The 16,438-nt window shown below is 45.3% G+C and overlaps 1 protein-coding gene across 4 annotated transcripts in view; it reads right to left on the reverse strand.

Moving 5' to 3' along the window:
- Positions 1–6,020: 6,020 nt before the first annotated feature.
- The window catches only part of LOC105480272 (SEC22 homolog C, vesicle trafficking protein), a 34,674-nt gene continuing 24,256 nt past the window's right edge, over positions 6,021–16,438 (reverse strand). For all 4 annotated transcript variants that reach the window (XM_071091499.1, XM_011738874.2, XM_071091498.1 and 1 more), the window contains 3 exons: positions 15,632–15,750; positions 14,006–14,071; positions 6,021–11,496 (listed from right to left, as the gene is read on the reverse strand). In XM_071091499.1, the coding sequence (XP_070947600.1) occupies positions 11,296–11,496; positions 14,006–14,071; positions 15,632–15,750 (386 nt within the window). In that variant the 3' untranslated portion in view covers positions 6,021–11,295. The remainder of the gene's footprint in view (positions 11,497–14,005; positions 14,072–15,631; positions 15,751–16,438) is intronic.

Below are 16,438 nucleotides of genomic sequence, written 5' to 3' on the forward strand. Positions count from 1 at the left end.
TCAGCAATGTCACCGCAGATCTAGGTATTTTCTGTCTGTCCACTCTTCCATCTCAGTATGTGGACTTTCATCCTCAGACTTATCCCCTCATGACTGCACGATGGCTGTCGCTGCCCAAGCATCATGTTCCCAAAGAACCCCATCCACCGGCAGAGAGGAGAATTTCCTCTATATGTCTCCTTTTATCAGGGACGGTCATCTACCCCAGGACCCACCTTTCACACACTCTCTTCAGGCCAGGATGTCACACACCCAAACCACAGCTGCAAAGATTGGTGAGGGTTCTATAAGGGAAGCTGATCTGCTGAGAAATAAATGGGGATGGCTACTGAGTAGGTAACCAACAGAGTCTGATTCTCAGTTTCTTTTTGGATGTTTCTTGGGATAAATGTGTGATCTTTCATATTCCTCCACCTGAGCCTGGTGGTGCAGTATATGGGGGAGGTGAAAGATCCAAATCAGTCATGCTTCAGTGTAAGAGACAGAAAACATTCCGCGTGTTTTGTACAGAAAGAGATTGAGTGTAGGGAATTAAATATAGGAAGGCTTGGAGGGCTGGAAGTTTGGGTGCACATCTATCCATGGTCACACCATTGCAGCTGCCGCCTTGCCGAACATTACTGCCAATATCTCAGTTGCACATCCATTAAAGCTAGTGACAAGAAAGCAGAAGGAACATAGTGCCCTGTTGCTATAGAAAACTCAGGTCTGCCATATCCCACCCATCAACCACCACACTGCAGGAAACATGGCCTTTACTTCTCTCTGCTTCCCAACTGTCCTGGTGGTGCTTCCCTCTGGCAGAGCCTAAGTTGCATCAAATTCCTAGCAGTGAGGGAATTCTGGAAAGGGAGCCTTGAGCCTTCCAACCCCAACAAAGCAGGGGAACATGGAAGGGGCTAGAGAAGAGGCTGAGTGCCACAGATAATTTCTAGCACAGCAGCTCAGGTGGCATTGTAGCCCAAGTCCCCAGAAAGCAGAGCCTGAGACAAGGGCCTGTGACCAGGAAACAGAAGAGTGAAACGGGGAAATGAGGAAAGCCAATATAAAGACGAGTTACCAGCCTGGGCAACACGGTGAGACCCCATCTCTGCAAAAACATTAAAAAATAAAAAATTAGCCAGGTGTGGTGGTGCACACCTGTAGTCCTAGCTACTTGGGAGGCTGAAGTGAGAGGAACACGAGCCCAGGAAGTTGAGGCTGTGGGGAACCATGATTATGCCACCACACCCCAGTCTGGTGACAGACCAAGACCCTGTCTCATGAAAAAGGTGAGCGCTGGCCACTACTGGGGCAACAGGACTCAATTCACTGGGACCCTCTGCAAGGCTGGCAGAACATGCCCAAAATTGTCCTCCTGAGGGACAGAGAAGGAAAGCATTAACCCCTGCCTCCCAGTATCTGTTGCTCAAGGTTTGCCCATGTCAATCCCTCACTCTTCCAGGCTTGACAGGCATGAACAAGAAGCAGGTTCCTGCAGGCATCCCATCACATAATCAGAGGAGATCTGGGGCAGAAAGGGCCAGCTATGTGGTAGAGATGGGGTGAGGAGCTGTCAGATCCCCCGCCTCCGCCAGGAAGCTGGCCAAGGTGGCCAATAGGGAATGAAGCAGAGGACCCAACACAGGTGGCCTCCTGGGGCAGAGAAGAGGAGCCCCATGCAAAGGTCCTTGTGCACTAAGGTCTGCGTGGACACTCACTGGCCCTGCTGCTAAGGTCTTTGGCTGGGGTACTCATAGCTGCTCTCTTGGCTGCAGCCCCAGGGTCTACTCCAGCTGACTTAGCCCCACTGAGGCTCACTCTGGCCCCTCACACCCCTCCAGGCTCAGCCATGCCATCATCCAGCCTTGGATGTGAGCTTCCCCGCTCCATGGCCTCTGTGGCAGACTCACTTCACCATTCACCATGGTAGCACCATGACAGACCCACCAGTTCCAACTCCTCCAGCTTCCTCATGCCCTAGGGAGCGTGCAGTAACTTCTGGGTCCCTTCCAGGCCTCTGGGAGCTGAGGGTAGCTTGGTGGTGTTCACTCAGATCTACTTGGCATTAAATCTGTAGCTCCACCATTTTATCTAGGAGGGCCACTTAAGGAGTACAGGTTGCTTGGAGGACTGACTTCCTAACACAGAGTGGGACACACACACCCTCTGTTTTCAGGTAACAATGTGTCCCCTCAATATTTCCTAGGTAATGAGACCAGGGGGGCTTTCCTCCCTTCCTTCCATCCTCACTTCCTCCTTGCAGAGATGATATACCCCTCATCCACCTTTCCCCAGGTCATAATGGTGGAGGGCTTCAGAGGGATATAATCTCAGGGGCCAGGTAATGAGAATGGTATCTGTTTAATGTTTTCAAAATATTACCATCATATTTTCATTCAGCAAATAATTACTGTGCGCACAGTTCTAGACACCAAGGATGCAGTGGTGAACATGGCAGAGCCCTTGCCCTCATGGAACTGACCGTCTAATGGTGGAGACAGATAGTAAATGAGAAAAGTTACAGAAAAAAAAGGCAGGATGAGGGTTAGAGTGAGGGGGTGCTCTGTTAGTTGAGGTGGCCAGAGAGGCTTACAGTGGAGCAAGAGCAGGCCATTCCCCTCCCTGATGATCAGAGGAATTTAAACCATATGCATCAGAGCTGGGGCTCGGAGATCTTGCAGTCCAGGTCAAAACATCCAGTTCCCTGCCTCTGCAGAAGCAGCCTGGACAGTAGCTGAGGAGAGCCAGGCGGCCTGGGGCCTCAGCAGGGTCTGAACTCCCCTAGGCAGGGGCTCAAGGGCTGGCCAAGCAGTAAGTAGAGGATGCCTGGTTGGACATGGTGAGGCTTGTTTCTTACGTCCCTCATTGCAGCAGTGACCCAGGCCCACAGACTCCATCTGGATGTGGAGATCCCCCCCACCCCGCCCCCAGTTCAATGTCCTCGGTGCCAAGTGACACAGAACAAGCAGCTCTTGAAAAGACTAATATTTACTCTTCAAACGGGAGCTGGCACAGGCTGTTTCCTGCAACTGGCGTCTGACTCGCCCTGTGGGATGGACACAACAGGAGGTACTCCGGGAGATAGGCAAATGTCCCCTCGGACGCCAGCATTCTGGATGAGATGATGTCTGTGAGATGGGGACAGCATGTTCCAAGGTTCCATCAGACACATCTCATTTCTGCCGCACACCTCACAGTGGAGAGCTCGTTGCCTCTCCAGCTCCTGCTGGACAGCTCTGTGAGAAAGTTCATTCCAATGCTGGCCCTGTGTTCCTTGCCCCGGCCCTTGCTCTGATCCCTGGGGCCTCAGGAAATGCGCCCGGAATAACCCCAGGGCAGTGGTGGTCCTGGTCACCTTTATTCCTCCCACCCCCACCCGCCTCTGGCTTCACTTCCCCAGGCCCACGCTCTGGGCTCTGTGGCCAGAACACGCTATTTCTGGGGTAGAAGGAAGAAATTGCCTTGAGGGCACCTCTGTCCCCCTGCAGCTGTGTTCCTTGTCCTCATGAGAGCCCTTCAGCTGAGTGCCTCATATGGGAAAGTCTTGGCCAGGAAACTGCTGGTCAGACGGCTCAAATATGGGGAGGAGAGTCCCTAGTGGCTTGGCGGTCAGAGCCAGCTCCCCCTGCCCACTTTCCCCTCTGGAGTCTCTCCTCTCTGCTCCAAGCTCCTCATGGCTTCCAGAGCCCTCCGGACCAATATAACCCCAGGCTTCAGTTTCCCTGCCCCCACTCCCCACCACTGCAGCCCTGGAGGCTCAAACACTCTGGCAGCATATGGGGCTTTAGAGTCCCCAAAGGTCAGCCTTCTCAACCTCGTCATGTCAACTGCAGGGCTGGGCACGGCCAGGACAAGATCTCCCAGGGGGCATGCAGGCCCACCCCATTCTCCCAGAGCTCTCAGAACTGACTGCTGACTCAAGCAACCCTCTTTTTAAAACAATTCCTTATTATCCCTATACCTAACTCCCAAGCTCCTGGTCTCTTGTAAGAAGCCATTCGAGTGTATTTAACATGTATCTTTTTGCATGTATCCTCACAAAATATTTTATCATCTTGTATGCATATATTTCTTATATAACAGTCATTTTTCACTCAGCTCTAAGTTTTCAGGATTCATCCATGTGACGTTGCATCTAAATCTGGTACATCTGCCTGCATCGTGATGCTCCGTGGTATGCCTGCACACTTTCTTTCCATGATGGATACATAGATTGCTTTCCACCAACACCAGTAAGTCTTCAATGAATGTGTCTCCTTAAGGATCTGTATAAGAATTTTCCTGGGACAAATAACCAGAAGTCAAATTTCTACTTCACAAGGTGTGCACTCTTAACTTGGGTAAGTAGGCTGTATTAGTTTGTTAAGGCTGCCCTAACAAAGTACCACAGTCCGGGTGGTTTAAGCAAACATTTATTTTCTCATGGGTTGGGACTTCAACATGTGAATTTCAGGGGAACAGAATTCAGCTGTTAACAGTGGCATGGCTCTGCAGATCAGCCGTGCCTCTCTACTCACTGCCACCTCACACGAAGTCCTACGTCTCCATACTCCCTCCTGCACTTGATGCCATCCGGCTCTGCAAGATTTGCCAAACTCATAGGTGTGAGGTGATGTCTTATTATTGTTTCAATGTGTATTAATGATTTAAAATCTCTTCATATGTTTATTAGCTTTTTAGGTTTTATCTTCTGTTAATTGTCTGCACATTTTCTATTGGGATTGCTCTTTCTTGCTGATTTACAGGAATTTCTTCTGTGTTATTAATCCCTTAGTGGTTTCTGGCATCATAAATATCTCCTCCCATTCTTTTAACTTTGCCCATGAAATCCTTATTTGTGTATAGTCAAATTCATCAATCATTTTTGCCTTAAGGCAGTCCTTTTCCACCACAAGCCACAAAGATAATCTTCAAGTTCTTCAACGTATTCCATAGATTTTGCTGTCCACATTTGACTTAAGAAGTCCTTTTCCGCCACAAGCCACAAAGATAATCTTCAAGTTCTTCAATGTATTCCACAGAATTTGCCGACCACATTTGATCCCAGCAACATCTTTGTGCTGACTCAGCAGAGCCAAGTGGGCTCCTTAGAGACTCTCCTCTACCAGCACTGCCCAAAGATGCTTGGCAGCTGTCAGGTAGCACTTCTGCTACCTGGCACCATTCAAGGGGTAGGCCCCAAGAAAAAAGAAGGCAACTCACCAGCCAGAACTTCTCATCCAGCCCTCCTGGCATAGAAGGAACACTTTCATGGGCCAGAATCTCCTTCTATTCTTTGTGGGTACTGCCAAGTGGGGGACAGACACTTGTTTCCTGCTCAGTGGAAACAGAGCTCCGAACTTTACTGTCACTGGCTCCCTAGAACAAGCCTCAGCTTCGCAACCTGAGCAAAAACGTGGTTGAAGCAGATGGTGTCTGAAAACTACCAACTTCCAAATCCCAGCACCCAATAACTCAGATGTTTATTTTGGCAGTCACTGCCTTCCTCCAAAAGATTCTGACTCAGGACAGATGGTGCAGAGACTCTTGGAGAGTGAATTCCCCAATGTGTCTAGAGGATGGTCAGGAGAGGATAGTGCATTTGCTTCCTTTCTGGGAATTTTATTAGCTGCTATAGGAACGGCCTTTGCAAAAGGCCACCTTCCCTTGTCTGGAAACGTGAGGAGGTGGCCAGCAGCTGTGCCCCCTGGTGGCCATTCGGTGGTCAGGCTGGTCCTGGGAGATGAAACTTCACCTTCACAGTAGACAAGAGCCCAAAACACAGAGCAGGAAAAGTGCCTGCTGCACACAGCAGGACAAGGGCAGAGCCTGCGAAGTGGGGAGGCCTCCCAGCCCCCAGGGCATTGTTGTGACTGCTATTTTGGTTGTGAATTAGTGCTAAAGACTATTTGAGCCCTTGCCCCTGTCTAGGCCTCACCGGACAAGAGGACCTGACTTTCACTTCTCTCAGCAACCCCCTCCCATTACGTCAGGCCCACATCACACTGTCTAGGAAAGGATCCATAACTCAGAATTTTTCACACAAGTGCAAAGACACATGTTAATAAACACTTTAGATTTATTCTGCCATTTCTGAAGCCACCTCATTTATGTACACATAGGATATAAATGGCTATACAACATTTTTACATACTTTCATACAAGTTTAGGTTGTACTACTATGAGTTTGTTAAAATGTACCCATTATTTACTCAAAATATTTATTGTTACAAGAAAACCATAAGAAGCTTGTGTAACATGAACAGCAAGTATTTAAAATGAATATGTAAATGGTTTTGCCCTGACTAAATCAGCCTAGTATTTTATGCTCTTAATAGAAAAGCCCATTAAACAAAATAGAATCCTGGGGGATCAAATCATATGAATGATTCATGAAACAATACTTCTGAAGCAACCCCAGAATCATATAAATGTAAGGGTTAAAGAAGGTTATATGTACCAAGCATGGGTCGGAGGAACAGAACGGGTTTGTTAATTTTACCCTAAACAAAAGGCGCTTGGTGGGCAACAGCTCTGCCATCAGCACACATGGGCAGATGTTTCCATATCCAGCCATTCCCAGATTTTACTGACAAGCCCTTTTCCACAGGTTCCCTGCTGATGAGATTTCCCCAGCAACAGAAGTTTGACATCACTGCTCCCAGATGGGAGAATCAGAGCTCTCCTCATTTGGGTCAGGGGTGGCTGGCTCATGAGGTTTGGTCCAACCAGCAGAACCAGCTCCCTGGATCCTGGAATAAACCAAACACCAATGGTACCATGCGCTCTGTGCCCAGGGGGTGAAAGGCAGGTCCAGGGTGGGAAGAAAAGGGGCTGCTACCTTTTGGAGTGAAAAATTGAGGTTGTTTACACTGTAGTATAACAAAATGCCTTTTTGTAAAGGCCAGAAGAAATGGCTGTGTGTGCTGCCTGAAGCAGAAAAACCTTCATGTACCAGGTGAATGTAAAGCCTTTCTCCTCCCACACATGATGGATTCACCCAGTATTCCCCTCCACTACCACTTTTGACCCTCATAACAGCACCCTGGGGGAGCAGACTGATGTTATCACCATTTACCAGATGAGGAAACTGAGGCCTGATGGGCAATGATTTGTGCACTGTGACAGGACTCAGTGAAGAGCCTAGCAAGCTGATGGTTAGCTAACTGGTGCACTCTTTCCCTCACCTTATCTCTCAAGGGCACAACTACACTCACTTTCTCCACCATCATTAACACTCACAGTGCACAGGTAGAGCGTCCCCAGACTTGTGCAACATTCTACACAAAACCATTTGGAATGTGAGCAATGTCTGAACAGGGGCTTGCCAGGCACATCTGATCACCACAAATGCTCCCACCCATGTCTGTCCTCACTTGTGCTGCACTGTGCAAGCAAGCAGTAGGTTCTCAGAAGGCCATTGTCCTGCATGTTACGATGAGTGGCCAACTCCTTCACAGAACAGCAAATGGCAGCCCTGGCTGCAAGGTGCAGTGTGCAACCCCCATATGCCAAGGGGCAGCTGCTATCTTCCAGCAAAGAGAGAACCCCTAGCTCTGCTCCCTATCTATGCCCTGCTTCCTGTGCCTCACACAGCCAGCCTTGCTGCTGGCCTGCTGGCTGTTGTCTTTTGACTCTGAGCTGTGCTGACCACCAAGAGTGTTACTCCTCTCCAAGACTTGACTCCCAGGCATGGGTGGGAGAGTTGAACCTCAGTGCAATCTGCTCCCACTCTGAAGCTCGTCTACCCACCCCATTCGTTACAATTAAAGGTGGTTTTCTCATCCCTCCAGAGACTCGTTTCAGCCTCTGTCTCCAGAGCTGGAGTGTATAGGGCAGAGGTAGAAAGAGGCAGGAGAGTTGGAGAACAAGAGCACCCAGAAAAGAACAGAGGAGCTCAAGCTCATTTAATCAAAATGCTTACATGTTTTAATTCCAGCATTCTCGAGTTCACAGAAAAGAGGGATGCAAGCCCAAAAAGCAAAACCAGGAGCTTATGGTCACATGCCTCCAGCTGCAGGCAGTGGGACCTCTGGTACTGAGAGGGAATGCCACCTGAATATGCCCCAGCTGTCTCCACCCAGGAAAAGGAAAGCCAGGTACAGTCCTCATCACAATAAGGCTAGCCTAACAGGGGAAAACAGATTTACATGTTTCCTTCATTAGGATATTAGGGAAGGGGAAACCTTTTGGGCTCTGGCCCCTTGGTTAAGAAACCCTTCCTAAGAGCACTGAGCCACACTCTGGCCCTGATACAGTAGATGGGACTTAATACACTCTGATGCTCAAGGCCTTGCAGCATCTGATACCAGAAGGCACCTCTAAAGTTTTTGTTTTCAACATTATTTCATCTATTCCCAGATCTAGCCCAGTAAGATCAGCTGCACAGGTAGCATTTAACTACTGGGAAAATAAAAGTGCTACAACAACAGTGAGTCCATGGTGGAGTGAGGATAACTCCTGGTATTTGGAACCAGTTTGCTGGTATCAAGGATCACACAAAAGGCTATAAACCTCCAACCCTAAACCAAGTCAAACCTAAGCCTGGGGATTTCCCTTGGATGAAATCACCAGAACTTCTTTCCTATTATCAGTCTCTTCCTTCAGTGAGCTGAGGATTCTTTTAGCTAGCTGGATTTCAGTCAAACAATGTTTTTGTGGTCACTACTTGTACTGTTTTTCTACTGCATCTTTTCCCTTTTGTTTGCAAAAGTCAACCTCACCCCATGTGGATGTTAACTGATATCCACACATTCAACCTGGTGTGGGTAACATCTTCGGTAGTGCTTTGGTGGTCAGAAAGCATTACCAGGAAGGACTCATCTTCAAGGACCGTTTCTTTACTGCCTACTGAATATGGATCATAGGCTCAGATGCCCAAAGCACCCCGGGTACAGGTCTACACAGCAACCCAATGCCACACAGGCTTAAAAAGAAAATAGTCCATTTTTAAGCTGTTCTCACCGACTTTTTTTTTTTTGAGACGGAGTCTTGCTTTGTCGCCAGGCTGGAGTACAGTGGCTCGATCTTGGCTCACTGCAACCTCCACCTCCTGGGTTCAAGAGATTCTCCTGCCTCAGCCTCCTGAGTAGCTGGGGCTACAGGTGCACATCACCGTGCCCAGCTGATTTTTGTATTTTTAGTAGAGACTGGGGTTTCACCATGTTGGCCAGGATGGTCTCGATCTCTTGACCTTGTGATCCGCCTGCCTCGGCCTCCCAAAGTGTTCTTATTGACTTTTAAAACATTTTTGTTCTACTCATTTAAAACAATTTACCTCCCCTCCTTAACTTCCCATTCTATTTCACCATCTCTTCAAAATTGTCTCCCAGAAAAACTGAAAATTCACCTGCTGGGTATGCAGAAAATTATGCAGATGTGAAATCAGTGGAGAGACAACTCTGGAGTTTATGTCTGAGTATGTTGCCAATATAATTTTCATATTCAGATTTTTTAGAGACAGGGTTTCACTCTGTCATGCAGGCTGGGGTGCAGTGGTGTGATTATAGCTCATTGAAGCCTCAAACTCCTGGACTCAAGGGATCCTCCTGCCTCAGCCTCCCAAACTGCTGGGATTACAGGCATGTGCCATCACATCTGGCAATTTTTTTTTTTTTTTTTTTTTGTAGAGAGGAATCTTACTATGTTGTCCAGGCTGGTCTCAAACTACTGGCCTCAACCGATTCTCCTGCTTTGGCTTTCCAAAGTGCTGGGAATACAGGTGTGAGCCATCATGCCTGGGCCATATCCAGATATTTTATGTTTGGTCAAAAATAGAAAATTCTATTATAAAAAATAGAGTTACTATGGCAACATTTTCCCAACATAGTTCCCAGTATATAAACTTATCTTTCTTAAAATGATAACAAGGTAGCTCAGTAACAATATACCAATGATAACCAAATATAATTTTCTAAAACTACATTCTTACATTCCCTATCTACTCAACTCTTGTAATGGTTTTCCACTTTTAAAAGCTATCAAAATAGGATTTTAAAAAATTTATCAAGACCACATAATGCAGTTGAACACTCAAAGCGTTCCATGCAACTGTGGTTGAACTATTCAGATTCCAGACTTCTACCAAGAACAATCCAAAGAACAAACTCCCAAAATGGCCTCCTGAGTGGTACTAAACAAGCCAGCCTGAAATTTTGGGAGACCTAAGGGATCTTATCCAGAACCATATTCTGGAAAACTGTGATCAAGCAATTTTTTGACAATGAAAGACAGTAACTTTCCAGAGTATGTGTTAATTATATCTCTATCAAGCTTTAAAAAGTTAACAGCTACTTAACTCTTGTTCATAAAAAATTAGGCCCTCAAGCTAATTAAGATGACTGGGAAAGGTACAGAGGAGGAATTAATTTCGGAGGCACTCTACAAACAGGTACACAGTAGTCATCATCATTAAAACAACAGGCACTCAGCTCTACTGAAAAGGCTGATGACAGCAGCCTCTCCCAAGCGGATCTGTAAGGTGCCACTGAATCCATGTTCATTTACCTACTCCAGGTTGTGGTCAATTGTAAGTAATCCTGAAATTCTCATTTCTGCTCATGCTGATAAACTTATCATCTAGTAGTACCAGTTATTCAATTAATTTTTAAAATATTCAGATATACCCTGCAAATAAATAAAAATTTTCTGTACCCACACAGTGCCACCACCATAAAAGGTTACATATAAATTAACTCAGATTTCTTAACCATTTTCTCAGCTTAAGTCTGCCCTCACCCTAAATGAAGTCCAATTTATATCCAAAATATATTTAAATATTCCAAAGGTATTTTGAACCTAAGATATTAAAAAAATGTAAACAAAATTTATCTAGCTTATATTTAAGAACCATATTTTTAGGTTTTTAATTCATCCTGTACTGACCCACTGGAAAAAAAAAAAAAAAAAAGAACCAAGTTATATTTAGACTGAAAGCTGATTTGGATTTTAAAGTGGTTCCTTGGAGACAACTGCCAATTACTAAAACCAGTGTTATTGAATCAAGTGGTTTACTGTATCATTGAACTTAAAAGACCAACATATTTCCTTTCTCTCTCCCAATAAAGCTCTTTCTGGATGAGCCCCCAGATCCAGCTGTCCTAAGTAAACGTGCTGAACTGGAGATCCTGCAGTAATGCTCGGCACAGAACCAAGGCTGGGTATCAAGCAACTTCATGACTTCCACTGCAACTGTTTAACATCCCCAATTCCTGGTTTTTCAGGCCAGTTGGCTGAAAAGGATGGAAACTGGAGTGTAAAGTAGAGAAGCAGAAAGAGAAACATAGACTGATCCTCAAAAGAAAATCAAAGAATCCATTCATCACAGTGTCATCCTCATACTCCATAGTCAGACTGCTTCTCCTGAAGCTGCCTTGTTAGTATCTGATATGAAGACAGAAAAGCCACTCCTATGTGGAAAAGGATTTGCCAGAGGTTCCTCAGCCCGTGCAGGTACATGTTGCCCAGGCAAATAAAGAGCAGCATCAGCACCACCTTCATAGTCCTGGCTGGACTGTAGAACAGGTACAAATAACACTGAAATGAGACCAGAAGAGGAATTCCAATCAGAGATAAAATGGCTACTAGATCACATGCAAAATTCACCTCCCACAGCTTCCATGAAGAGTGTCATTTCCCTCACATGAGCTGATTAAACTGAATTCATTACAGTAAAGTGGGAACCGATGGTTAGGCTGCTGTTAATTATTGGATAAAAGTGAGGATTTGGAAGATTAAAGGAAAGTGAAATAGATGTCACAGTAAGAATTAGTGCATGGCACATCTGAGAGAAGTTCAAGAAATAGACAGAAATGCCCAGACTGTTGGCAGTAGAGAAAGAAGAGCCCCAGGTAAGCTGCAGACAGCCAGACCAGGGGACCCTAACGTGACTGACTGGTCTCCCAGTGAAGTTTTCCTTCAGGGAGCCATGACAGGCAAGCAAGCTGGTGAGAGGAAGCCATGCTTTTACTATTTTGGTTTCTCCTGAGCCATGACTACATTGAGTACCACTCTTCCCTTGGGCACCCTCCTTATCATGTCTTCCAAAGCATCTCTGAGTCGGGGAAAGGTCTCACAGCAGGGAGAGTGACTGGCATTTTGTGTATGACTATCACACATAAAAGGGGCCATTCTTGTTCTGCAAAAGGTAGAAACAGCATTTTGGTTCAATGCTTTCTTGTTTTTTGTTTTGTTTTGTTTTTAAAAAAGGACATCACTCAACATGGATCAATACAACAAAGGTTCAACCTACAGAGGGAGGGAGTGAGCTATCCAACTAGGAACACAGTTGAAGGAATGGGGTGGAACTGTACAATCCCTGCAGTCCTAAAACATAGCTCTAGGAAACTGCCACTGGCTATGTCCAAGGTCTTGGAGACTTGTTTTCTAAAAACTGAGTGCATTTTCATGGGTTGAAAATTTCTTTTTGCACCATCAGGTAATGCTTTTTCTTTTTTGCATTTCTGGGCAATGTTTTTCTCTGTTGCCCAGGCTGGAATGCAGTCGCATGATCTCAGTCACTGCAACCTCCACCTCCAGGGTTCAAGCAATTCTCATGCCTCAGCCTCCCAAGTAGCTGGGACTACAGGTATGCACCACCACACTTGGCTGATTTTTGTATTTTTATTATAATAGAGATGGGGTTTCACCATGTTCCCCAGGCTGGTCTTAAACTCCTGGCCTCAAGTGATCCACATATCTTGGCCTCCCAAAGTGCTAGGATTACAGGCATGAGTCACCGCACCTGGCCTGGGTAATTCTTAAGAATAAACCATTCTAGAATGCATGTGGAAGAGAAGGAAAGTGTCCTAAGAACAGAAATTTTAATTTTAAAAAAAAGGGATAAAAAAATATGTATTCAGAGAGAGTGCTAAAATCCTAGTCCATATGGAGGACAAGGAAGGAGAATTAGAGCCAGGCTTTCACTAGAATTAACTCTGCCTATGAGGGACTCAAAAGCGCCTCTTTATGCCACCCCTTAGTACACAGCTTATTTGAAAATAACTAATCAAAACCCTCTAGTTAATTTTCTAATGTTTGCTTCAGTTGCTAAAGAACAGGTTTGAGTCAGAAGGTATTACTATTAAAACAAAACAACAACAAAAAACAGCAGTTCTTTGACCTAGTCCTATATATGTATATATATATTTTAAAAAATTTTTGCGGAGGCCAGGCGCGGTGGCTCACGCCTGTAACCCCAGCACTTTGTGAGGCCGAGGCAGGCAGATCACATGGTCAGGAGATCAAGACCATCCTGGCTAACACAGTGAAACCCTGTCTCTACTAAAAGTACAAAAAAAATTAGCCGGGCGTGGTGGTGGGCACCTATATAGTCCCAGCTACTCAGGAGGCTGAGGCAGGAGAATGGCATGAACCTGGGAGGCAGAGCTTACAGTGAGCCAGGATTGTGCCACTGCACTCCAGCCTGGGTGACAGTGCAAGACTCTGTCTCAAAAACAAACGAACAAACAAAAAAGTTCAGAGATGGGGTCTTGCTGTGTTGCCATGGCTGGTCTTAAACTCCAGGCCTAAAGCCATCCTCCCACCTTGGCCTTGAAAAGTACTGGGATTACAGGTGTGAGCTACCATGCCTGGCCTAGTTCTATATATTAAAAACTACAAGTACACAGATGCTAGTTTTATAGAAGGACATTCCTGTGCTTGGACTGTCCTAATAATAAGCACAAGGCAATAAGGCAATATCTTGCCACCCACTAGTCAGGCCTAATCCAATCCCCACGTAATCTCATCCCTCCCTTCTGGGAAGTCAAATCCAAACTGTTGGTTTCTGTTCTGTTGCTATCAATAGCCCCTTGGCCTTAAACAAGGGGCTTTCCCTTTCTGAGCACAAAGTTCTTCCTCTGTAAAATGACAGGACTGGGCAGAATGGGCCTAAGGTCCTCCACTAAGGGCTTGGTATTGTCCATGATTTGAACCATGACCTTGGTGGAACAAAAATCACATCTAGAAACTTGCTGATAGATGAACAGAAGAACAAAATAAGGTCATGGATTTAATCCACTCACCAAAATATCATTTCACCCACCTGGAAAATGCAGGCTACAAAAGGAACAAGAAAAGCCAGAACGTTTCCAATTTCCTCATGGGCAACCTAAAACAAATACAAGGAACACAAGGAAAGGGATATTTAGAAGAAAGGAAACACAGCACCATAAAGCACTTTACTCTGCCTTCAGTCTGGTATGGTTGACAGCACAAAATCCCTGGCTGGGTGAGACACAAGTTCCTGTTTATGCACCAGATCAGGGTTAGCATACGACTGTTTTCAACAGCCTGGTCACAGCATGTGCCTCCTGTCCCCATGTGATTGTGCTAAGTCTTCAACCTGGAATGAGCCGCCAATCCCTCCACCTCTCAGAAACCTAAGCATCTGTTAAGCCCTAGCTTTCTCTAATTCCTCCCATCTCCAGGCACTGCCGCCTCCTTAGGGTTGCCATCACACACGGTTTTGGGCCATGAGAGCCCCCAAGGCAGGGACTATGTCTTAACCATCTTGCTGGCCAGGTACTTATTCTAATGTATACAAACAAGCAGACAGTTGGTAAGTATCTGGCTAAGAGCAATCATAAACAATAAGAGTAGAAACCATAACACACATTGATCAAAGACAGGATGTGGTAACAGCCAGTTACCACTCATAACATAGGCCTGCTGCCATTCTCCAAAGAGGTCAGTCTACATCAGTCTCCTGAGGTTCAACATCAGTCATGCGTCAGACTTTATGCACTATATTCATGGGTGTGAGTATGGTGACTCTATCTTTAAAAGTAATATCTATTTGTTGATGCTCATAATGGTTCTATAACTTCTCTTTTTTTTTTTGAGATGGAGTTTCACTTTTGTCGCCCAGGCTAGAGTGCAGTGGCGCAATTTTGGCTCACTGCAACCTCTGCCTCCTGGTTTCAAGCGACTCTCCCACCTCAGCCTCCTGAGTAGATGGGATTACAGGCATGCACCAACACGCCCAGGTAATTTTGTATTTTCAGTAGAGATAGGGTTTTACCATATTGACCAGGCTGGTCTCAAACTCTTGACCTCAAGTGATCCACCCACCTCAACCTCCCAGAAGTGCTGGGATTACGGGTGTGAGCCACCACACCCGGACTATACCTTCTTAAAATACTTCTTAAAATACTTCAAAATTTTAAAACTATTTTTAAAAAGCACTGAAATAGTAAGTTCCTTTGAAATGAGCAGACCCGTGTAGGAACTTCCTAGTGATATATAATTCTTCGATAAAGACACAAGGAAGGTGGCATCTGCATTATATAAATCAGATTACAGGACAACCTTTTCTCAGGGTAAAAAGAGCCTGAACCTTAAAATCAGAGAATGAAACTTTTGTCCTGGGTAAATAATCCAGTCCCTAGAGTGACTCCTGGGGTCCCAAGAGTCACAGGGTGGTCTAATGTCCTTGTAGCAAATTCTCCATTTCTTACCAATATCTTGGCAGGCCCCTCTGGTCTCTTAGGACAATAGACATAAAAGAGCAACTTTCATATTCATTCAACTTACTACAAAGAATAAAATTTAGAATAAAATTTGTATTAGTTTTGAAAAATTATAAAACCTCAATTTTATAGATAAAATGTATACCTATCACTTTCTTCTATCATATGTCCTTCAATTTAAACTGTTAAAAAAAAGTTACCTGTAAAGAATGTTCTGCAAGGTGAACTCCACGAATGAGATTCAGGGCAGCACACATGATGTTGAGAATGAGGGAGAGGATACCCAGGGCTGTCACTGGTTCCATTCGGAAATTAGGAGCTTCACAATGAAAAAAAACAAGTGTTTAGTGAAAGTAATTTCTATATGAAAGAAAAATAAACAAAGACATTAACTAGACCTACACTAATGATAGGTTCACTATGTTAAACACAGAATTACAAACATATTAATTGTAAAAGCAGCAGAAGTTAGAGGGAAAAAAGGCAAGAAATGATGGACAGAATGGATGTGGCTATTTGAGTAAAGTTTCTTCCAGAAAAAGGCTCTTTTCCAGGCAAGTACAGGTTTTTTAAGTGCTTAATTTCCATTCTATCTAAAGCAGTAGTTCTCAACCAGGGGCAATCTGCCCCCCGGTGGATATCTGGCAATGTCTGGAGTCATTTCTGGTTGTCACAACTAGAGACAGGCTGCTACTGGCATCTAGTGGATACAGGCCAGGAATGCTTCTAAACATCCTACAGTGAATGCACAGGACAGCCTCCATAATAAAGAATTATCTGATGCAAAAATGTCAATAGGGATTAGGTTGAAAAATCCTAAAACAATTTCTGCGCCAGGCATGGTGGCACACACCTGTAATGCCAGCACTCTGGGAGGCTGAGGCAGGCGGCAGATCACTTGAGCCCAGTAGTTCAAAACCAGCCTGGGCAACATAGTGAGACCCTGTCTCTACAAAAAAAAAAAAAAATACAAAAAATTATCCAGGCATGGTGACGCATACCTGTAG

This window comes from Macaca nemestrina, chromosome 2 (genome assembly GCF_043159975.1).
Source record: "Macaca nemestrina isolate mMacNem1 chromosome 2, mMacNem.hap1, whole genome shotgun sequence".
Lineage (NCBI taxonomy): Eukaryota > Metazoa > Chordata > Mammalia > Primates > Cercopithecidae > Macaca > Macaca nemestrina.